We start from the raw sequence: 25,872 nt of genomic DNA on the forward strand, positions 1-25,872 counted from the left end.
CCAAAATACATAGTGTTGTTGTTATGTGGTTAATGTAAGAGCTTCCGGAGCGGTAACCAGCTTACTACTTTAGATAACGCTCCAATTGTCCAACTCATAATGGAAACCTACCTTTGAAATCTCAACAACCACCGCCTGCTTCCATTCTTTGGGAAAGATATTGGATTCCCAGTATTTTCGTATGAGTGGAAATACCAGATCAGCAATAACTGTAGGTGCAACGATGAATTATTCTGCGAAAAATACGTTGTCGATCCCGAAAAAAAACTGCATTTTTGATGGCGACGATGCAACGACAAGTGGATCAAATAAGCGGTCGATCTTGATCTTGGAACTCTCCAACCTTACGAGAAGTTCCGGAGGTATCACTTTCAAGACTGATGTACAGAAGACAACTCCTAAATATACTGCTGATTGTAGCCTATCTGATTGTTTTTACGTTATCCGTTAGTCGAAACACAACTGACCTGATGCAAGCCCTGACCGCGGAAGTTACGTTTACACGTTTAAAACAAAAAAGCTACTCCTTGTTTATTAATTTTAGGCTGGACTACAAGCAGCAGACGAAAATCTAATCTCTGAGGATCCAATATTTAGACTGCTTTGAGTTACCTTAGTTTGAGCTTTCACAAGTACATATTTGTATTGCGGGGGTTCAAGCTATTTGCAAGCTTCAAACCGAATTAATTCTGTGGAGATAGATAGAATTTTTATAGCACCACTTTCTGATGGCGCCTATAATTTCCGAGCTAATTAATCAGACACGATAAATAAAGGAGGTACAACCAAACTTACACGGTAGTTAGTAGTTGTTTTCCAAGCACAATGAATAATTCCCATTGTCAATACCGGAACAAGACTTTGAACTTTGCTTCGTGCTCGAAAAAACTGGGACAGAAACTGGGGAAAGAAAGAGTTCCAGAACGATATAAACTTTTTTCCCAAATTGCAGGTGTCAACCGATGGTGCTGCAATTATTACCCTAAAACAGCCAGCCAGTGGACCACCTATATTCAATTTTCAATCCCTTGCCACAAAAAGGCGCGCTAAGTAGAATCGAACAAGAAAAGAAGGTTCATGTGCCAAATCCGTGTGGGAGGACATCCATTCACTTGTTCCGAAAATCGTTAACCAAACTTTCAATCTATAACATTTGAAAAGATAGCATATTAGCTTGCGGGAAAGATGTATGATTTGTGGGCATTTACAATTTCCGCCACTGCGACACCTTTGCTCACAAAACACAAATGCATTTTTGATAAAATTCCTACATACAAAGTCATACATTTTTCCTCTAAAAAATTGAGTTCGATTCCTTGTGGTAGCCGTCATTGGCCTTTGTAGTCATAAGCAACTATCATCTGCTGTCCGTTTGCGGTTGTCATTAAGCCATTTGGAAGTTAACCATAAATTGATTAAAAGTTCTTACCGCCCCCGAACTAAACACCATCTTCATCGGTGCATTACATCCTCGGTTCTCCCAATGAAGAGAGGATGGTTAGTTCCCGGAATACAGTTCCTGCTTTTATGTTAAGCCCGGTCTTGTGAAGAAATGCCCATGGATGAATTCAAGGGGTAAATAAATTAGCCAAAGTTTCATAAACTCGTGTCTTTAATAACCTTACTGGTATGAGGAACAAACTTGCATGAACCCTTGATTATGTTATATCGTCGTTGCGGGTGATCCTATTGGTCATGTCAGTGAAAAGGCAAACGGTAACAGATATCACAGTGGTGAAGGCTTCTGAACACGCAGCAAGGGTATTTTCGCTTTCGTCGATACTCGCCATCTTATCAATTCATTATTAATTAAACAACTGTCACATTTTCCTATATTTCATATGGGAAATATAAAGATGAGTAGCCGCAAAGTCGTTCCCAATAATGATGATGATCCTTATGCAAATTGCAACATCGTTGAAGCAACACGAACGAAGAGTACACGAATTATGTGGTGATGATTTTATGAGATAGAAAAAGAAATGTTCTCGATCAATCGTGGAGTCAATGGGGAATATGATCCACAAAGCCGTTTATGCAGCCACTAGCATTGCCAAAGCCGGTAAAGGATCCATCAACCGAGAAACTTGGCTTTGAAATAACGACATCCAAATAAAGGTTCATGAAAAAAACGCTAACGCGAAGCACAGAAAGGAATCGCTGCTGCTTAAGTAGTCCACTACAAAAATTATGATGTAAATTTGATATTCTGGCAGCGAAAAAAATCTGTATTGACTTGTGAAGAACCTACGCCAACGCACACAGGATGTTGTGCGAAAACAGATTTCAACGGAAGAGTTGTTAACGCACCACTTCCGAAAGCACTGTCGTTATTTCGAATAACACCTGTTGGCAGCACAGAAGTCGAGGAAACAATCAAACGGGGTAAGTAACAGAACCTGACCACATAGCCGCTGAACCTCGGAAAATGAAGAGCTCGTATAAAAGTCAAGAAAGCAAACAATTGTTCGAATATGGAAAAAGAGGAGCCGTTTGGCAGCATATTCAAATTTGGTTGTCATCCCGTGCCAACTTCAGAACTGGGAACTGAAGAGGTTCTGGCGGAACACATACTCCGCGGTTATCTAAGCAGAAACACCGTGAGAATCATTGCCAGGAAAGGTGTTTGGCCGCATGCCGCACAAAATCATCTGCTATGCCCTGCGTTAATACCTAGCATCAGTGCGATCCATGTGTTGGGTTATATTGCTTTAATGCGATCGAAAGAGCGAAGTTCGCAGTGGGTCAGCTATACGAAAGCAGCCTGGAACCTTTATCGATATTTATCAAGGAAATGCCCCCCCCCCTCTTCTCGTCTGCCCTCCTTGTACTTGCCATTTCAACATTTCGACTGAACCTTTCTTCTTTTTTGGCTAATGAGCTCCGACCTCGTAGCATGTAAACATTCTGCCAATTCTGCTTTGGTTTAATCAATATATTGACGGCTGATTGGTTTTCGAGGATCTATTAAGGACATCAGCCGATCTTGCCACAAATAATGATCATTTAAGTAAGATACACCTCATCATAGAAGAACTTGCAGGTGGTCTTCAGTCTTTCAATCTAGCAGACAAAGACTTTAACAATAAGCTCCTCATCTGTGAAGAACGGTTTATCAACTTTATTGCATCCGTTGAAGTTTCACCTTTTGTGATTGAAATGGCACTGTAAGATGCGGAACCTACAAACAAAAATGAAATCATCTCGGTCCTCAGAGCAGGCTGGTTTCCATGCTCAATCCCTCTGTCACATGCTGCTCGTCCAGAGAATGGGGGGCTCAATAGATGATGACATCTTTCTTCAATCACCTCAACCGCAATTATCGTATCTGCTTTTTTTATACTGAACCATGGGCTGCAATCAAATGGTCCTAAATTAGGAAATCCGAAAGGAATCGATGAATTTCGCTCCTCTTATTTGCATTAATTGCAGATTTCGATCAATTTGCCTATTCTGGTAACGTTGTTTCTGATGATAATGGGAGTGAACCCGATGTTACCCAACGTGTGAATGGTGCTTCGCTATTTTATCTAAAATTTGGAATGATAGACACCCCAACACCAACATTAAGCGAAAACTGCTCCGTTTCAATGTCCTTTCTGCATCACCATTCGGGCGCATGACCGTCACTATATCATAAAAGCTTCAAATCTCCGCTAAAATCTGTCTCCCACATGTTATAAGGGTACTTTGGTTCGACATAATTTAAAACGTGAATGTTTGCATACAATCCAAGAACTGGTAGACGCGACTATAAGAAGGCCGATATAGTAATGGTTACAGTCACCTTAAATTTCCATCGATTATACATAAGTACTGTATGCATTTTAAACTGTAAGTATGTAGAATTCTGGAAAAGGCAGTGAACTTCATGATCAGCAGTTTCGCAGTCAAGGGACGGAGTTTTCTTATTTTATCTTTATTAAGGTTTTGTATAAAGCAAAACCCTATTGAAATGGGCTTATAGTCTACCTGCCTGTCTGTTACACGCATTTTTCTCAGAAACGGTTGTACCTATTGACATCAAATTTTATGAAAAAATGGGATCTGTGAAGGCCTAATTTAAAAGGAGGCCCCCATACAAGCAAAAGAGGTGTGTATATTTTTTTCACTAAATATGGTCATGTAGGGTATCAAATGAAAAGCCTCGATTACCATCGGTAGGACCGCAGTTACCTTTTGGACGACTTTCATTCAACGAATATAATTTATAGAATATGACAGGCTAACGGATTATAAACGTGAGAAAAAATCGATCCCACGTATGATGATTTAAATTGGATTAAAAACATATCAGTGCTCCAGGAAAGAAGTATGTCGACTTATCCTTAGATTGAGAATAGTTGATTGATGATTAGCGCTTTTATAATCCGTGGTTATTCCTCAAATTGTATTAAATCATAGAATATTCCAACCATAAATAAACTTAACTTAATTTTAGTGAAAGTCGACCTTCTATTATGGTTATTTACTTTGATTACCAATTTGTTCGCAGGTTTAGTCAGGATCCCAAGTTCACTGGTTGGTTCTGCAGGCCACGTCGAGAAGAACACAATTTCGCAGTACTCTGATGTGCGATTCCAATAAAAAATTCTATTCTTTAATTAGGAAAAAACTTTTTTTATATACATTCTGCGTAGCTATTTAATATGCTAGTGAGTCTACAGGAAGGTAGAATGTGTATAAAAAATGCTACGAGCGGAATCAATCGTTAGCAATTGGGATGGAAAGGATGGTGAAAATTCGGTAATATCATGTATGTGCGAGAGTTTTTAATCACGTACTAGCATTATGGAGATGTTAAGGGTCAGCTTATGCTGGCATAACCGAGAAGTACCGATAATACAAACATAGATGCCTGCATCTCAACATTCACAGCAAGATAGTGGGTTTAATGGAAAAGCTAACTGGATGCCAATGGCGAATTTTCACGGATTATCTATCGTTCTGTGTCGGCAATGGTTACAACGGATACATACTAAATTGTCTTCCTGTACATACGTTTATCTACGGTGTATACTTCTCAACTGGAGATGAATTTATGCACAAAAATGAATTATTTCATAGTAACATTCAGTAACGTTGTGCAGGAGGTAAGTTGAAGGAGCGTAGCCTATAACAAAGAATGGTTGAGGGTAAATCCAAATGAAAATTGAATAAGAAATAAACATGAAGACCAACTAGAATTATATCACTGGCTCACACTGGCTTTGGCAATCCCCACTTAAACCTAGTGCGCAACATAATTAGAGTCATAGTTTGCCGAACTAGATTAAAATTTCAGTTTTTTGTGCTTTCATCTAATTTGGGATCCTATTTACAAAAGCTAGCCTGTGTCCGAATCCACATACATATGTGCCTAGTTGTCAAGAATGAAATAAAATAGTCAAGTGAGGGCTGCCTTTAGGGTGTATTAAGTAAGACTAGCTTAATCGGTGTATTTATCAGGTTCACCGCATTTATATCGACTGTCATATTGCTGCCAAAGTTTAATTTCCATCTGAGAATAAGGTGCTTCTGAAAGGATTTTAACCAACATTAAATATCGGAAACCATTTGTCGATGAATCAGAGAAAGGTTCGTCTCTGCTTAAAGAATCTGTCTTCCAAAGTGCTTGGGAGTAGGAAATATTCAGTTTCCGAAATTGTGATATTTGTGTGATTATCTGCTCAACTGGTGACGCTTCCCTTTCTTTGTTGAATTCGACCAGTCTTCTTATGATTATCATAAGAAGCTAATTCAAGGGATACAAATCTGAAAATATCGATAGTATCTACACTCTGATTAAGGGGGTCATACCGTGTGAAGGCCTTTTATTTGCCTTTTTTTGAAAAATTATTTTGAAGGACTGAATAAAGACAGAAACGTGATTTGTTCACCATATGTTTATTGATATCACCACTATATATGATGATATGATTCTTTAGCTTGATACCGTAACTGGTTTTCGGAATACGTGTCAATTTATGCACCCATCTCCAAAAAAAGGTGTTTTTCTGCTGCCACGCTGGAGGGCGCTGTGTTGATCTGAGGAAAAAAATTAAACAGCATTTTAATGTGAACAATATTCCAAGGTCCGCAAAATAGGATAATTAGAAAATATTAAAAGGTAAATTTTTGGTGGACTTTTAGACTTAATTTTTCGGATTTTGGTGTTTTTTTTAGGGCTTTTTTATGAATAAAAAAACGACCCGTCTAATTCCAATTATCCTAGTTTGCGGACCGTAGAAATATGTATTAAAGAAGGCGTGAAAATTTCAAAGAATTTGGGTGGATAGATTTTGAGCTATGGTGGTAGCCGATTTTCAAGATGCAGTCTCGAGAAAAACACATTTGAAAATTTAAATGTGATTATCATCAGTAAAATTTTAACTCACCATTAATCTGCTATACCTGGTCCATAGAGAGCACCCTCCGTTTCTTCAAAAAAGTCTTGTAAGGCCGATTGTTGCTCTATGGTTTCAATTCTGGCTCTTTTAGCGAAGTCAGTCAATCGACATAAACCTGACATATGTGACCAACTTGACATCCCATTGTCACTAGGATTTTGAGAATGCCATTGAATCCTTCATTGAAAATAATTTCACCCAGAAAAGTGGCTATTTCTACGACCTTTCCCCAGAATGAAGGTATTTAGGAGCGAAAGTCCAGATCAATGCATTTAACGATTCATTGTTACTCCGGGTCTCTGCTCCTAAACATCTGTTCAAGAGATCATCTCGTGACAAATCTTCGTAGATTGGTTTGATGACTGTTTGAACTTCTTCAGTCAAAGGTGCCTTCTCGTGGTGGAGACTATCCAATTCTCCTTTAGCTTCCGCTTTGTGCCATTTGCACCAACTGTCCTCGCCTGCTGAGTAATTTTGATGCTGAGGATTTTCGTCTGTAGAACATTTATGGAGGAAAGTTGCCTAAATTTCTTGCTTCATTCCTTCTATCGAATTTGCGTGTCGACGAATAGCTAGCCCAAAAAATGTAGTGAGGCAGTTAATAAAGAAATCCCCCTTCGTACGATCCATTTAAAAGAATCACACGATTTCTCCAACCCGACACACGGGATGACTCCCTTAAGAAACTGGGCTATCGTAGAATGTAGATTTGGAGCTAACTTTCTACAAAAAATAAAATCTTGCTAGTCATAAATGGCTGCACCAGAATCGGAAATTACCGGCCCGACACATACCCTGCAAAAGAATTCCTTATAGCCCTACAATTTCTTCAGATCTTGCTGGTATTGCAATCGCGATCGGTGCCATCTATGAATGGTTTGATTTTCCTCCACATTCAAGGGGGTAGAATCATATTGTGCTCCTCAATCTATGGTGTTTATGACAGGGACTCTATTCTGTGTAAAATGTGTTGAAACTATTCTGCGTAAAATGTGTTGGACCATGTTGAAATTCGACACCCAGTGTTAGAATAACTTTCAGCCAACTCTGGTATCGATTGTCAGGATATATCGATACTCTATGAACGTCTGAAGCGGTCCAATGATGTTCAGGTGATCTGAAACCACGACGTGCTATTACGCAGGGTAGGTCCGCTTTCAGTTCTTGATATGCCTCGCTATTTCTGGTCAGACTAGTATAGTGCAAATCATATTCCTCGTGGCTTCTCCACTTGGATATGAAGATGTCTTTGCAGTATATATTGCTGTTCGTGTTTTCAGATTGACGAAACTGTAAATTTCTTATCGTATTCTACGACTAGCGAATAATTTCTAGCTAACCGTTGTCTGTAACTGAGTATCCAATGCAAAAAGCATTGAAGACTTGCGCCCTACTGAGGAATAATTAAAACATCGGCTCTTGACTCAACCAGGGATTTTAGTTTTACCTTGTCTGATATAGTGAGAATGCTGTTGCCGCGCATGTACTTTGTCATTAAATTGAAAAAATTAATCTAGTTACCCGCATTTGAGCACTGCTTCTAGCTGCAGGGTCAAACGGAATCTGAAGCTTGCTGTCCCAACCTCGAGATCTACCGGACTGCCTTGTATCCCTCGAAACTCGGCTTCTACCGCTGATTGCCGCTGGGTGACATGTGTTCACATTGGTTTTGTCGCGACATTGTATTTACATGGTCTTGAGTGGACCTATTGGAGTGTGTCTATTTTCCGTGCATGGAATGATGCGGAAAGACTCACGCTTTCAAGTCGGTTGTTCACATCGAGGTTAACAAAAAAGTGGATACACTTCAAATTATCTAAGGGGTTAATATCTGTCTGGATTTTTTTTTACTTTTTTTATTGCCATAAAATAAGCCAAAGCATTCCTAGATTCACAATCAATAACGATCTTGTATAAAAACAACTTAGAAATATTTTTAAAATTGGTTTCTCTGGAACAACTCCCAAGAGGACAACTGCGGTTAAACCACAAAATACTCCCTTTTCAATATGGCCGACAGTCTGGGCGCAACATTGTGACACCCAGAAAGAAATTACTAGAGCAAAATATGGTTGTGAAGGGCAATTACATGATGCTGGGATAGCAGAGTAAGGTTAAAAAATTGAAACCATGTTATTATGATATGGAAACTCGAAGAGTTTTTATCCGATCGACGTGAAAATTCACTTGTAACTTTTTTATTTAATTATCTAGTGAGGAGTTGAGAAGTCGATGAAAAGATTTTTTTTAAATACTTTTTTTTAGCATTTTTTTGCCGAAAAAACGAACTTTTTTCTGAGCACTGCTATTTTTTAAAAAAAAATCTAACATTATAACCTTTTGTACTTCACTAGCTACACTTATGTAGATCCAAAGATGTTGATCCAAAGGAGTACTACTGTTCGCCGTAGGGGACTCACTAAAAAACTTGTTTTGCTGTAAGGTCCTACAGCCGCCATTCTACAGAAAGTTGCCAATAATAAATTTTTTTCTTGCTATTGAAATGTTGCTTAATACATTGTGCACTCGAAGCAAAATTTTGAAAAAAAATTTTTTGGACGCTCCAAGGAGATCTAACTCTTTAATACCAAAAATACATTAATTGCATATCTGTGAACAACATTAATCATTGGCGTGACATCAGTGTCCTCCCAACTAAAGCTCTGGACTTATTTATTCGCTGGACCTACCAGACTAATTTATGCTCATCTAGGTTTCTACACTCCTATTCGTCTTCTTTAGTCTTCGCTTCGTTCGGTAGCGGGACCGGCCTGTCTAGATCGGCTTCGCCAGTTTCCTCGGTCATTGGCCCTCAGCTCCCAGTGAAGTCGAGAGGTTTTTAAATCTCCATTTGATCTAGAGAATGATGTAATCTATGAATTCCCTTACATATAGCAAGTGACGTCATTTTATGTTGAATTTTAGGAGGCTTCCCATTTTCGAAAGTGACAATATTTTTAATACTGAGTGAAACATAGGGGAGTTAGGGCTCCAAATATGTGCCCTAAAAAGTGTAACAGGTTTCGTTCTCAGAACCTACCCAACCGAAAATCTGAAAAAATCACATATTTATACCGTATCGTTGTAGGCAATAATACACAATTTTGGAAAGTTTGAAAGAAATACAGTTATTATTAACAAATTTATAGAAGGTTAAAATTTAGCATTGCACGTGAATTTATCGCACTCTAACACGAGTATGGTGTCACCGTCATATAAAGTGACTAATAAGAACCGCGGTGTTGAAATTTGGAGACATATCAAGTAATATTTAGAACTTTTAAGTAAATACGAATGGGAAAACGGGCATAGGAAATTTCGACCACAAGATAAACACGAAACCTGTATACCCGGTATCACAACTTATTTCATTGCATTCTTATACCCTTACAAACTGACGAAAAACTTATACTTCGCTTGGAAAACAATCAAGAATACCCGGAATCACGATATAGTCATCAGCAGGCATGGTAACAGTTTTTGTGCCAGAAGGCGTCTTCATCGTCATCGGGTCGCCTACCTGGCTCGTAGACAGTAAAGACATGAATGGTGTGGGTTAGGTGAGATAATAGTGAATTTCATCATAAAGTCGGCAATTTTCTCGACTTCTTTAATGGTAATTTTCGTGATGGTTCGTGAAAATTCGTCGCTCCTGCCAGTAAGAGCATCAATATATCAATATCAGCCTTCATATGGGCTTTCAATTGTGGCAGACTTCACTAGATTTCCAAATTCGACTGCATAAAAAGACATTTGAAAAACTTTATCGAATAGGCAAGGTATCCCCAATTGTTTCAAAAAAAAAATCTACACTTTGAAATTATATCGATAATAGTATGTTTCTTCATTTTTGGGGTCTATCCAGACCTCCATGTCAATCTACCAATTATTACAAAAGTTAAAAATGTGTTGTAACCATTGAAAGTAGAAAGTTTCTTCCAGATTATATTATTAATAACAAAGTTGCATTCAAAGTTGGAATAGAAATGGGCTTTCCTGAAAGTTGTCACAGCAGATGCTCATAGCATGTACAAATTTCTTGGAAACGAAGGAGATATTGAGCAGAGAATTGTATGGATCTGGGTATCTCATTATCACATATCTCAAAATTTTATATTTAAAATGAGCAGTAAAATGTTTTTACTCGTCGGTGCGACCTATTTTTTATTTTTCTTGAACGAAGTGACTTTAACTTTATTTTTAGCGTTGAGTCCTGGAGTTTATGGTTAAACTCCCAATAACATAGGCCCTGTGTCTTTTTAAAGATACAGTCGAAAATAAGATACTTATCTGTGAATACTTCCAAACTTCTGCAGGAAAAAGTCTAGCAAAATTTATAGTTTTCCCCACAAATTTCCGGTATTTTCCGAAGAATAAAAGAATATTTATTTTCTTGGAAAATGTTCTTGCCTTGCCAGCCTTGAACAACTTTATCCTAACCTGATGCTAGGCCATAAATTTAATCTGAACCATTTATATCTAATTGACAACTCTTCCTTTTACCGCTATCGTACTGCAATTATATTATTCATTATATCGACAGTCATTCTAGAGTTCATCTTCCTCAATCACTTTCAAATATCCGCACGATGAAACTTTTATCTAAAATATAGAGATCATGCGAGAGATATTGTCAACCTAGGGTTAAACTAGTTCAAGAAGCCGAACAAGCGCGTGAAAGATATTTTATGAAGGTAGAAGACGGTGTGATGGAACACAACCTTTTGGATAACGAAGTTATCATTTCTGCTACTTCTGTGCAAGAAGTTCTCAGATTTCCAAAGGCACATGGCCCAGCCCATATCATACAAACTGCACGTCGGTTTTTGTGTACGCACTGTAAACATCTCCGCTGAAAGCATTGATTTCCTTGTGTGAACAACTAAACCAAATTGATGTGGAAGAGTTGCTAGGGAAAGTGAATACACACTTAAAAGCGAAGTATTCTATTAATGTTGATGGTACTGGCGATGTCCGTTGATTCTTACGGACAGAAGGAGGAGAATAAGATAGCGAATTCTAGGAAATAAAGCTTCCTTTGAATTGGTAAGGAGCTCCCTGATCTAGTTTGAAGTTTTCCAATTAGACTATGGACTCGAGATATCTCCCAGGATATTAAGGACGAAACCGTACAGCACGTTGCTTCAAGTTTTTACTGTTATTGATAAGGGAATAATCTAGAAGACAGGGCTCTTAGATCAATTGGGTTCAGGAAAGTTTCAAAAGTTAACAAGGACACGTATCTGCACACAACACAAAGGTCACTGACATTGGGTGGCCTGTCACAAAAGGGACTGCACAAAACTGGCTTACTTACTCTAGCAAATTTGATGAACTAGTGAATTATTTACATCTTCATGAATGCAGCATTTCAAGAACACTCAATTATCTTGATAACTTCTTCGATGACCGTAATACAGATTTACAGGCTTTGAGTCCCCATTATATCATTATGAATTATGTAAACTGTAGCCTGTGTCCTGCATAGTTAAGTTCATGACTTAGTCTGATTGAAATCAGAATAACTTTGTCGGCTCAATTTGGACGTTGCACTTCATCACTATATCATCGGAATAATTGATTGAAGCTCAGAATTAAATTAGATGTTCAGTGACCCGATTTAGGTCAATACAGAAGGACTACGAGAGAATCTACATACGCTACAGCGTATAGGCGTGGTGATTTAGCAATATGTATGTATGAACTTGAAACGTGGACCGCATATACGTGTATGCATCCATATGTTTCCACGTGCGGTTGAATTGTGGAGTATATAATATGAGATTTCGAAGCTTCTGGCATGTGGGCAGAACTAAGCGGTTTAGTGGGCCTTACTTAGATAAGCAAATTTGCAAATTATTTTGTTCTATATTTAGCGGTAAAGAAATAGAAATAGAAGAGATTGTTATTTTGAGGACAAGGCAGCGAATATGTCTTCAGGTTCAGTAATAATTAATTATGAAACTATTGCACAATACGAAAATGACGACATTTAGAACTTATTTCGGAAAGCAATTCAGTGGTGTCATAGCACACATTTCAGTAATATGATTGAAATAGATAAAAGAGGAAATGACAGTGACAAATTTCTTGCAAAGATTGTCTTAAGTAGTAATTAAGCGGGACGTTTCGGATATAAAGGTTTTGTGTTCATCTTGTGGGCGAAATTTCCTGTGCCCGTTTTGCCATTCGTACATACACCTAAAGTTATAAATATTGCTCGATATGTCCTCAAATTCCAACCCCGCGGTTCATATGAATCAGTTTATATGATGATGACGTCATACTCGTCTTAGAGTCTGATAAATTCATGTTCAATGCGCAACTTTGACCTTCTATAACTTTGTCAATAATATTTGAATTTCTTTCAGGCTTTGCAAAGTTGTGTACTAAATTATTGCCTATAATGGTATCAAAGTTCTAGGATGAACTTAAGGCGTTTTCACAGTGAACTGTTAAAAAATGGTCATATGTTATTATTATAATAACTTTCTTTGGGCAGTTATAGGAATGACATGTATTTTGCAGTCTAGATTTTGTATGGATGCACCATTGTGATTTTTTTCAGATTTTCCGGTTGGGTAGGTTCTGAAAAACCTGTTACACTTTTTAGGGCATACATTGGGAGCCGTCACTACCCTCACTACCGAAATCACTTTCGAAAAGTACTAATCAAGCTCTTTCATTTGATATCCCATTCGACTATATTCCGTAAAAAAGGAAAGTACATCCCCCTTTCACATATATGGGGAACCTTTTCAAATGCAACATAAAGTCGCGCCATATGTAAATTCACAGATTACATCTTCTCACCAAATTTCGTGACAATCTGTTCAGCCGTTTCGGGTAGATTGGATGTCACAGACAGGCAGACAGATATACGTCATACATATACTCGATTTAATAAGGCTTTGTTTCACCCAAAACCTTAAAACAAGTCGGGAAACCGGAAGCTAGACGCTTCAGGTATGAAAGGTATTGTGTATTTCTTTTATAAAGAAATTTGAGTGTGCATTTGCCCCATTAGCATATAGCACGTAAAATATGAATATATTATGTGAAAGTGATCTTGATATTCATAGTCTTGGATTTGCAGAGGAGCGACAGTTTTGACCTAGTATAACTTTGTTAGTAATAGTGCGATTTTCACTAAATTTGGTAGAATAACGCTCTATCCTGTAGCCTACATTACTGCAACATTTTGTGATTCTAGAGTAAACTTAAGCGGGGTTTTCCTGTCAATTACTGAAAATTATAGTAATGTATTATTATTAACTTTATTTGAACAGCTATCGGTATGAAGGCTATTTCGGAGCCTAGGGACCATATAGTGGCAGCCCCCTGATTTTTTTCAGATTTTTCAGTTGGGTAGTTTCTGAGAATGGGTTCGTTAAAGAAATGACCACTTTCAACCCCCCGCACTCCCCACCTTTTCAACAAATGTCAAAACTAAGACCGGCTTCAAAAAGTACTAACCGAGACCTTTAATTTGATACCCCACATGACTACATTTGATGAAAAAAAAATGTACACCCTCCCTTTGCATGTATGGGGACCCCCCCTTAAATTCGTCGTAAAAGGATGTAACTCACTATATGCGTGAGCGTTCGCAGTTCCCACCTTTCTACCAAATTTGGTGCAAATCGCTACAATCGTCTCCGAGAAAAATGCGTGTGACGGACAGACAGACAGACAGACAGACAGACAGACGGACAGACAGACAGACAGTAAACCGATTTTAATAAGGTTTTGTTTGTAAAACTGATTATGTTAGGGTTGCTATTGCCTAATCAAACAAAGGACATATTACTTAGACAGATTCAGATTCGCCACCTTTCTCGATTCTGGGCTTGATGATACACGCATCAAGCCCAGAATCAAAAGGCTCTCAAATCACACTGCAGCGAAACAAGCTGCCGTTTGGTTTTTTTCCCATCGATCAGCTCAATCTTTGCTCTCGTTATGATGACCATTCCGCAATTTTTCCAAGATTAGTGCAGCTTCACATCGATTGCCAATATCCTCATTTTGGACGTGATGATGTGTATTCTATCACTGATCGGATGCAATAACTTCGCCAACATTTCTGACAGTCGATGGTATTAGTTGACCAACATTTGACACCGTAGAGAATTTTTTATTTGAGGCGTTCTTTGATGGGTAGACCAAAAAGGACCTCAACTGTGAACAATACTTTATCTGGTATGCTTTACGACAACACTTAGTGCCAGAAGAACTCGTGCAATGGGTTCACTTGCTCTACCATGATTCGAAAAGTAAAGTTCAAAATATGGCGGATATATCAAAACCGCTTCGTCCCTCTGTTGGTGTTCGCCAAGGAAACGCCCTCCCACCATTCCTCTTTGCTCTTGTTATGGACACTGTCACACGGGATATCCAACGTCCAGCGCCCTACACACTGCTTTACGCAGATGATGTTTTCCTAGCATCTGATAGCAACCTGTCCAAAATGGAATGATCGCCTCATGCAACACGATCTCAGATTAAACCTAAACAAAACTGCAATTTCGACGACCGATCCCCATGAAAAAGGCGCAATCAGGGGCAGTGATCCGCCCAAAACTGAGCGGTTTAAATACCTCGGATCAACGCAGCCAATGGAGAACTGCATTATGAAATTGCTTCACGCATTAACGCAACCTGGATCGGCAACTGGCGTTCTTTGTGACCGCCGTATCAAAGAATGTCTCAAATCTAAAATTTACTGCAATGTCGTCCGTCCAGTCGCTCTCGATGGTTCTGAGTGTTGGTCGACTATAAAAGACAATGAACGGCGTCTTGCACTAATGGAGACGAAGATGTTGCGTTGGACTAATGGCGTGACATGTTTTGATCACATCCGAAATGAGGATATCCGCAATTGTTATGGGGTTGCATCGATCGTGGGAAAATTGCGGGAGAGGCGTTTTCGATGCTATGGTCACGCAATTCGTGCTAACGATAATTCACTTGCCAAGGTTGGTCTGAACATCGAAGTCGATGGTAAACGACCAAAAGGCAGGCCAAAACAACGGTGGCTTGATATGCTAAAATAGAATACTCGATAGAGCCAAATGACGAAACCGATCACGACGAGTCGACCCCGCTTGTGAACGGGACAAACGCTAAAGAAAAAGAAAAGGAAGACTTTATCTAAGAGCTATTTCATAATGCAGTTCATTGTTGGCTGAGGGTATTGATCCGAGATACTTAAATCGTCAAGTTCTTGGCACATCACTGTCACTGACAGCGATAGTGTCTGTTTTATTGGGATCGGTGGTCAAAATCTTTGCTTTTCTGGATCAGCATAGTGTTGGGCAAGTCGCTTCTTCTTCGAATTCTGAAAGAAGCGCCAGATCAAAAGTATTCCTAAAGGCAGATTCAAAACAGCCGATTATCTCCATAAGCTTTTCTCATCCTTATAATATTTGTTTCGCTGACAGATTGTGAACCCAGCTGCGACCGATCGTAGCAAAGTCTCTACTTACTTTTACTTCGATTTTTTTGAAGACCATCGGTCTTATTTTTATTGCTTTTCAGTACCAGCTATAATTCGCCTTTCTGCGTTCGCCGGATACACCTTCTCTCCTAGATTTTTCAGAGAAGAATCCGCTTTTACTGTATGTAAAATCTCCACGTCTGTCTGTCACAGGTACTTTTCTTTGAAACAGTTATAGCGATTGACACCAAATTTAGTGGAAAAGTGGAGCTATGAACGCCCCCACATACAGTGAGTTACATCATTCTTCCCATACATGCAACAGGGGGGGGCATACATTTTCTTTTTTCACCAAATGTAGTCGTGATTCGTGTATCAAATTAAAAATCTTAGTTAGTTCTTTATGAAACCGGTTTACGTTATCACATTTGTTGGAAAAGTTGGGAGTGTGGGGGGATTAATGTGATCATTTCTTTCACGGATCCCCTCTCAGAAACTTCTCAACCGAAAAGTATGGCAAAAAATCAACACTGTTGATGTGGTGCTTAGGCTTCGAAATACCCTCCACACCGATATCTGTTCAAATAATGACCGCATAACGCTCCTTCAGTTCACTCTAGAATCATGAAGTGCTGCAGCTAGGCTATAACTTACAAGATGACTCTACCAAGTTTGGTGGAAATCGCGCTATTACTAACAAAGTTATAATAGTCCAAAGTTGCTGTTTTGGTTCAAATTCAAGACTGTGAATGTCAGTATCACGCGAAAGTGAATATTCCCACATAACTATATGCATATATTTCATTTTACAAATGTTCAACCAAATATTTTTACAAAAGAAATACACAAAACCGTTTATATCTGAAGCGTCCAGCTTCCGTTTTCCCGACTTGTTTTTTTGTAACTTGAGGACAAGATTCGATTAAGGAATTTGAAAAGAGGTTAATGGAGGTACTAAACGATGGTAGATAGGAGGGAAAATGCTGCATATAAGGATCTTCTCGTCGTGCAGAGAAACCACGGATACTGCACGTAATCAGGCAGATTCCGATTGACAACGAAAGGGAAAGAAAAATATATATAGGCGCAAATTAAATCGAACAGAACAATGTTAAAGCTAAAAATGTAGTTCCATTTGCATTTATACAACTAAATATAGTTATATAGATGCATAATTAATTTATTGCGTGTGTAGTAGCTGGAAACTCCAACTGAAGTATGTGTAACATAGATCCCGATAGAGAACCTTTGTGGGAACTTACATTTCGTTTAGTAGGAAAATATTATAGGAAAAGAAGTGATCTCCGTGTTGAGAAAAGATGGACATTTTTGCGGCCAGCCAGATATACTCTACGTCAACGTGAACGGAACTATTTATGACCCATCAAAACTCCTTCCCAAAATATTCCGAAAAACGTACGCTCCAAAATAAGATAACTACGGCAATTCTTTCACCATGTCTTCCAAAATCCTTCCCCCCCCCTAAGCGTGCAGCTTGACAATTACGACCCTAATGTATAAGTAACTGTAGGTGTAATAGCGGTATATGAATATGCACTCGAGACACAATTTCGTGATTGCTTTGGGTTAGAATTTTAGAAGTTGCTGAAGATACATATATTCGGAAGATTGAAGCTTCTGTTTTCACAATTGGTCTGCGGACTGGCTAGAAGTTTTCATTACGCTTCTCCACACACATAGTATCTATTAATGCTGCGAAATATTATCTTTTAGCTATTGGCACCAAATTTGACGGAAAGGTGAGAACTGTGAACACTCATACATACTCATACATGAGTTACATCATTCTACGTCGAATTTAGGGGGGGGGGTCCATGCAAGAGGGAGGTGTATTTTTTCTTCTCACCAAATATAGCCATGTGGGGTATCAAATGAAAGGTCTCGATTAGTATTTTCCGGAGCCGGTTTTATCTTTGAAATTTGTTGGAAAGGCGGGGAGTGAGAAAATGGTTATTTCTTTTATGGAGATATTCTCAGAAACTACCCAACCGAAAGATCTGAAAAAAAAATCAGCAAGGTGCAACTGTATGATACCTAGACTCCGAAATACCCTTCATATCGATATCTGTTCAAATAAAGTTAATAACAATCTATTACTATAATTTTGAGTAATTAACTGCACAACCCCCCTTCATCCTAGAATGCAGCAATGTAGGCTATAATGATGAGCATGATCCTATCAAGCTTGGAGGAAATTGCACTATTATTAACAAATATATATATAATATATATATGCGAGGTTCTAATTGGAAAAATATCCACCCAAACGTTTTCATAAAGGAAATACACAAAACCTTTCATACCTGAGCGTCCCATTTCCGGTTTCCCGCCTTGTTCACCCTTATTGTCATGTTCTAAAAATCCACACAGTAGGACAATGTTATTAAAGTCTTCTACAATCGATCGTAGGATAGCTTTCCAGTCTTTATTGCTTTTCCATGTAATATCCCTCAAATTGGTATGTAATCCTTACTATACTATCAAAAAGCAAATCGATCTCCTACAGAGTCATCGTCACAATTGGGTTGATTTTAGAAAGCATTGCGATATTGTTACTCTGAAACCGATCTTGGAAGATACATCTAAAATAATATTCTCCCAACTAATTTTAAGATCACCAAATTTGATTATATTGGAACTTATTTCATCTTTTTAAATTTTGCAGGCAATGCTACGAGATTAGTTCTTCTAACCCCATCAAATGCTAATTGGTGAAGATGTCTAATGTGAAAATAATGATTAATATACATAAAAGTGATATGTGACATGACTGCATATGAAGAAGTCGACGCTGCTACGAATGTCCAAAACTAAATTAATACTGAATATCCAGAAAATAGTAGAATAAATCTATAAACGGCGCTTCAATGAAATCGAGAAATTCTGCAAGAACTCCATTTCATCATAATATCATGTCTGGGTCCATGTCACAATCATTCACGTCTTCTGCAAAAAGCTAATAACGTGTTTACTGCTGTTAAGCAGACAAAACGTAGAACAAGCCAGAAAGCAGAAAAAAGCTGTTTGTGCAGTGAACCACAAAAAACCTCATTCCCAGTTTACGTTGCTGCACAAGGAGCTGGATCTTGGCCTGAAACTAGGACAAACATGTAACATACACACAGTTTGCAAAAAATCATCATCTAGAGGAAGTGCTGTAACATTAATCATTACACAAGACCGGAGCGTAAAGTGGACGCGGAAAAAATCAACAGAGCGTGTGAGACGTGCATGAATGTGGTGTCGTGGTTGTCGTCCTTGTGCTCCTCCATTTCAAGTGCAGTAGTTCGGTGTGAGTGCAGTGTATATACATCTGTAGTAAGATAGTTGCAGCAAGGATCCTCTTCATTGTGTTATAATGCTGAACATGTTGGAAATTCGCGTTATCCTCTTATGCCTTCCATCCATTCTGCTAGCGACAACACTAGAGTCAGGTGAGTCTTAAAATGGTATTAGTTTTTATTTTTACTGCCTGCGAAGCTAGCTGTGAGCAAGATGTGTGGAGTCGTCCTTACTTGTTTCGCGAAATAACCAGCAGACATAAAATTGTGCAAATGAGGTGACCATGCCTGAAAAATGGGCAATTTATTTCGAAATGAGAATCTGAACTTGTTCTGTGTTAAAATTGTAGTAAAAGGGATTTTCAGCCGTTTCTCCCTTTTGTGCTCATAAAAGTAATTAAAAGAATATAACTGCAAAGATGTTGAATAATTATGGGAAATTTATGAAGTAGACACATGACAAATGGCAATCATTGTTCAAGCAAATCTCCAAATTAGTATATTTTTCTTTTCAGCCAAAAGTCTAATCAGTACACAAAGTCCATCAACCGCGGAGATGCCAAGACAAATAATAAAACCTCCAAGTTAGTCTCTCTCTTTGCATGCAATATTTTTTGTGTAGTCAATTACTTACTTTCACTGCGTGATACCTCCGTTAGTAGCAACTTCTCTGTTTTAGAGGGTGATATCTGGAAAGAACTTGTTTGGTAGCTTCATGGAGATGACACAGTTCTTGCTGATAACTCACGTAGTATATGTATAACTTTGAGCCAAAGTGGAATTCAATAGGACATAAGCTTTTATATAAAACAGAAACATATTTTTTTCTTCTTGAATATATCGTGAGTTACACACTAGGAGGCCAATAAGACTATGACAAAATGAGTCCCTACTTCTCGCCTAGACCTGTGAAGGTCTCGCTGACATTCGTAAATGAATTTTTCCATTTTGCAACCTATGCATTGAATTCTATGTCTAACATGCCTAATTACAGGACAGCCATTGGGAAGCTAGCAGGGACATAGCAACTACATGCATACATTTGTATCGTGATTTGATGTCGGCCACCATTCGACTCAGCTGTGAATGAGTACCTGAGTCAAATCAGGATAATAATCTCGGGCGAGCGTAATGCTGACCATATTGCCTCCTACAGTGTCCTGTCGTGTACCGATACGGTCTTGAATGAAGTGCTTTAACACACTTCAAGGCCCTGATCCAATATGGATTGTTGTGCCAACGATTATTATTATTATTATGAAACTACTGACGCAATACACGCTGCGTGGCTACTCATGGAGAAACACCATGAGAAGTATCGCTTTACATTGCATTTCTGAATCTAGATAAAGCGTTTGACCATGTGCCACGCGAACTCATCTGGTATGCTCTACGACAACATTTAGCGCCAGGGGGATGCAATGGGTTCAATTGCTCTACCACAATTCGAAAAGTAAAGTTCGAAGTGTGGCGGGTATATCAAAATCGCTTCCTTTCTCTATTGGTGTTTATAATCAAAACCCCAAGCCAAGGGGTGACTACCGTGCCGAGGGCTGAATGATCACAAGGGTTAAGATGTGGCCGTAAACGGTGAACTCTGGGTACCAGGTGACCGCCAGTTTAAACTAGCCTTGTCTCGGCAAAAAGGGGCTCTGCCGAGATCGACTTACTTTCCCCGGAAAAATTGAGGCCATGGCAGCCAATTATAAAAAAACAAAAAAACAAAAACATAAACCTATAAAGCAACCCAACCCCGAGTGAAGGGGCAACCCTGAGCTCATCGATGGAGAACCTGAGTCTACACTCAGATACGACCTAGCTGTAATAATTTGTGGACACAGTATGTGACCGCTTGAATGCAACTCTGCATGTAATCCACACCTGGTGCCTCCGCAATGGACTCACGGTGAACGCTAGGAAGACTGGACTAGTTATGTTCACTAGGAACGTCAGGTGGGGTAACTATACGCTACCCACATTAGCAGGGGAGGAAATCCAGCTGGCACAAACATTCAAGTACTTAGGAGTACATTTCGACTCCAAGTTAACGTGGAACCATCATACCCAGGAACAATATCAGAAATCCTGCAGATTGCTCTGGTGCTGTAGGAATGCGATAGGTAAGACCTGCGGACTTTCACCTAAACGGATACACTGGATATATACATCCATAATGAAACCCATTTTGATGTATGCATGCATCGTCTGGTGGCCAAGAATGAACTTTGATAACAGCAGGAAGCTGCTAACGATTCAGAGACTTGGTTGCCTAAATATTACTGGAGCAATGAGTACTACGCCGACTGCGGCACTTGGAGCTATCCTAAATTTACCCCCAATTCACTTGGAGGTAAAACGGAAAGCGGCCAACGACGCATATAGGTTCGATACCATTGGGGCTTGGAAAGGCGGCCAATCTAACGGGCATGCGTCTATCTGGAAATTCCTTGAAAAACATCCAGTAGCCCTGATGCCGACCGATCATATGGTTTCCAGATTCGTCTTTGAAAAGACATATACTGTCGTAATCGCCGAAAGAGAAGAATGGTCGACAAGTGGCCATGACTCTTTTCAGATTACAGACCTAATAATCTTCACCGACGGGTCAGTCATGGAGGATGGAGCAGGCGCAGGGGTGTTCTCGGAGAATCCGATTATAGAACTGGCCCGACCTGTCGGAAAAATGACGACCATATTCCAGGCGGAGATATACGCCATTTCATTGGCAGCAGAAGAATGTCTGCGACAGAAATGGAGGGGTCGCACCATTCGAATCAGTTCCGACAGTCGGGCGGCATTATCAGCGCTAAATAGCAACAACATATCAAGCAAGTTGGTGTGGAGTTGTCATCAGGTGCTGCTGAAACTTGGCCGACTGAACGAAACATCCCTGATGTGGGTGCCGGGGCACTCTAACATCGCCGGTAATGAGGAGGCTGACAGACTAGCTCGCCGAGAGACTGGATCCACAATGGTGGGGCCAGAACCAGCTCTTGGAATCCGACCATCTACTATCAAGTATATTCTGAAGAGTGAAATTGCAAGGATTCACGCAACCGAGTGGAAAAATTTGGACTCTTGCCGGCAAGCGAAAATCCTTGTGAAGGAGCCTAAGGCCACTAGAGCGGCATTTTTGTTGTCTTTTAAGAAGTCGGACATGAAAACCCTAGTATGGCTTTTGACGGGACACTGCCCCTTAAACTACCATATGGAAAAAATTGGGGTAGTGGTTTCGGCTGTGTGCAGCCAATGTGAGGAGGAGGAGGAGACAGCCCTGCACTTTTTATGCAGCTGCCCGGCACAGTACAATGGGCCTAATAATGGCCTGAGTGCTCAGGGCTGCGGCTCCCCCCAGTTAACTAAACTAACTAACTAATTTGGTGTTTATAGGGGAAGCGCACTCTCACCACTCCTCTTTGTTCTTGTTTTGGACACCGTCACACGGGACATTCAACGTCCAGACCCTATACACTGCTTTATGTAGATGATGTTTTCTTAGCGTCTAATAGCAAAAATGATCTGGAGCAACTTGTCCAAAAATGGAATGATCGCCTCGTACAACAAGGTATCAGATTCAATTTGAATAACACTGAATGTTTGACGACCGATGCCCATGAAACATGCGCAATCGCAGTCAGCGGCAGTGACCTGCCCAGAACTGAGCGCTTTAAATATCTTTGGTCACGGCTATCAGCCAACGGGGAACTGCCTTATGAAATTGCTTCCCGCATTAACGCAACCCGGATGAAATGGCGTTCCGCAGCTGGTGTTCTTTGTAGTCGACGTATCAACGAACGTCTCCAATCTAGAATTTACCGCAATGCCATTCGTCCTGTCGTCCTCTATGGTTCTGAGCCCGACTACAGAAGACAATGAACGACGTCTTTCAGTAACGCAGACAAAGATGTTGCGTTGGACTAGTGGCGCGACACGTTTTGATCACATCTGAAATGACGGGGTTGCATCGATTGTGGAAAAATTGCGAGGCGTCTTCGATAATATGGTCTCGTAATTCGCGCCAACGAAAATTCACTTGCGAAGATTAGTCTAAACATCAACGTCGATGGTAAGCGTGAATGGGGATTTGAAAGCCTCGCTATTGCATCCAGATGAGGCTTTTGATAAAATAAAATGGGGAAACCAATCACGACGAGCTGACCCCGCTTGTGAACGGGACAAATGCTGAAAAAAATGGTCTCTAAAGGGTCTGATTATTATAGTAATTTGTGACCTGGACTTATAGGTGACGTAAGTGGCTGATGATGATTTAAATTAACCCCATTTTTTCACTGCAGTTAATTTCTCTATAAATTCAGGTTGTTTGTTGTTTCCAATCGTATATGTCTTAACCGTACCAAAGCATGCAATTGGAGTCTCTGTCACACTCTCTGGCAAATGCAATCCATTCTCCACCCGGTTTGCATCGATCATGCACTTGTTCATTGCTTCAGAAGTGGCCTCTGATGCCGTATGTTTTTGTGTGACAAAATTCGTGACAATTTTGGCACTGTAGCGGGTCAAGTCTACTCCGCGGTTCTTCTACGACGATTCTTCGATAAAGCCTTTCTTAAATTTCGTTCCATTAGGTTCGAATTCCACAAGGTAGAGTGGATGGAGAATCCTATCACGATTTATATACCGACCTCACCTGAAATTTTTCATCCGGCAGAGCTTCTTTAATCTTTGACAAATCCATTCTTTTTTCTATCCATTTTAGCACTACTATAATACCCTTGGAGTTTTTCAATTCGTATGTGTAGCACTTTTTACCTTCTTTGTCAAAGGTGGATATTGTTTTTCTGTAGTTGTCTTCGTCATATATTTGGAAATATCTTTCATGGATCGCACCTTTGATAAGTTGGACTACGTGGTAGGTGCTTTTGTCAAATAATCTTGCGAGATTCACGACAAGTTCACTGACATTTATTTGGCTCAGGTATATTGGCGGCAGCTTCAATTTTGTAGTGCTCTCACCCACTTTTTTTCTTGATTTGCATTAAGCAGTGAACACTTATTCAAATTCTTTCCGTAGTTTTTGTCATGTTTCGCTAGCTTGGGTGCACTTTTCCCAGCGGATGATTGCGGGCTTCTTTTACGTCTGCGTTTTCATGGTCGAGGCTTCTTTCACATTACCAATTGATTTCGAGGTCGTGCTCTGAAAAATTTTGTTCCCCATGTTTACATGATGGATCTTTGTTGTTTTCTCCGTTTTTGTTGTTTTCAAAAACTCGTCTTGCACATTTTGAATCTTCAATTGTTCCAGACTACTAAGAAAAACGCTCCCTTGGCGCTGGCGGTGAATATCCGAGACTAGACTTTTTAATGAAATCATAATGCAAGGCAAAGAGGCAAATAAAACTTATTAACAAAATTTTACGAAAGACTGAAGTCGGTGCCAGCCGAGTATCCAGCCCACACTTTCGCACTAAGCTACACCGGACTATTTGTGTCGCTTAGACTTCGTTTAGAGCCGCCCGACTCTGCTTGCCTATTTTTCCAAATCCAAAGTGATTTGGCTGAAATCCATTACTCGATGAAAGAGTCTACGAATACATTCAACGTATGTATTTCATACTAATCACAAAAGCTGGCTAAAAGGGATAGAAATTTGTAGACTAGAAACCTGCTAATTTCAACACTCTTTCCACCAAAATGTTAACAACGACTCAGACTGACCTATCGTTATGACCTTTCGCAAAATGTATGAATCTCACTTCTATTATTGCGTTAACTGATGAAATATCAAAGTAGTTACACAATTTATTTGCCAAGTTTCGCTCCATACTTTATCTCTGGTATGTACATCTGCATGCGAATCCGACACTAAATAATCCATACTTCAGTTGTTCAGCAGGAACACGTTTAGAAACTGGATCATCCCTGACTTTCAAGCCATCTCGATATTCAGATCCAACACAACTTAATTTATTTATTTTAATTCTACGATTAGTATAAACAGGGGTAGATGGTAACAAATACGTAAATGGGAAAATACCCATTTCATATTTGTTTTATTTTTTAATTTGAGTCAAGGGATAAATACAGCCAGCCTACAGTAGCTAAGGAGCATTTTGTGGAAGGGTGACAGGTTAAATGCGGTGTTGAGGATTGATAATGTGGCATAATAAAAGTATCTAGTAGAACATACGTATTTTTTGAGCTAACACGGATAAACAGAGAATTCACAAAATTACAAGGCCCATGATACAAATGCATGTCGTGATTGCTAGTTTCACTTCGTTTGGGAAGAAGGATGGCCAACATGGTTTTCTATCCTACGCTGTTGGAATTCAAATGGATAGATGTAATCCGATTTAGAATTTTAATCCTGATATTGCTAGTTTCACGTTTGAGTCTACTCTTAATGACTTTCCTCTGTCGGTTTGCGAAAATGATTCCACATTCAACCAAACTCAATGATGACTTGTCATTGAAGACTTATATACTTCTAGTGAAGGTAAAATGTTCACCAGTATTGTTTGATGGGTCAATAATGTTTGTGTGTTACGGCCGTCTGGCAGTTTTTATACTGTTTATATCACCGAAATATCTTGGTTTAATTTTGGGGGCAAAATATTATTTTTTTATATATTAGCTATATAGAATCTCTAGAGTAGATGGTGAAAATATCCAACCATCATTAAAGGAAAATGTTATTTTTTCCTTGATTACGTACATAAGTACTTATAAAGTTTTCAGGAATAGAACTTACTATTGTGTGATATCGTGTCGGGCAAATGAA

The 25,872-nt window shown here is 39.3% G+C and overlaps 1 protein-coding gene across 5 annotated transcripts in view; it reads left to right on the forward strand.

Moving 5' to 3' along the window:
• The window catches only part of LOC119646703 (zwei Ig domain protein zig-8), a 631,176-nt gene that overhangs the window by 437,413 nt on the left and 167,891 nt on the right, over positions 1 to 25,872 (forward strand). For 4 of the 5 annotated variants that reach the window (XM_038047280.1, XM_038047277.1, XM_038047278.1 and 1 more), the window contains 2 exons: positions 18,515 to 19,283; positions 19,646 to 19,714. In XM_038047280.1, coding sequence (XP_037903208.1) covers positions 19,208 to 19,283; positions 19,646 to 19,714 — 145 coding nt within the window. In that variant the 5' untranslated portion in view covers positions 18,515 to 19,207. The remainder of the gene's footprint in view (positions 1 to 18,514; positions 19,284 to 19,645; positions 19,715 to 25,872) is intronic. The other variant, XM_038047281.1, reaches the window with a different exon arrangement.

Source organism: Hermetia illucens, chromosome 1 (assembly GCF_905115235.1).
Source record: "Hermetia illucens chromosome 1, iHerIll2.2.curated.20191125, whole genome shotgun sequence".
Lineage (NCBI taxonomy): Eukaryota > Metazoa > Arthropoda > Insecta > Diptera > Stratiomyidae > Hermetia > Hermetia illucens.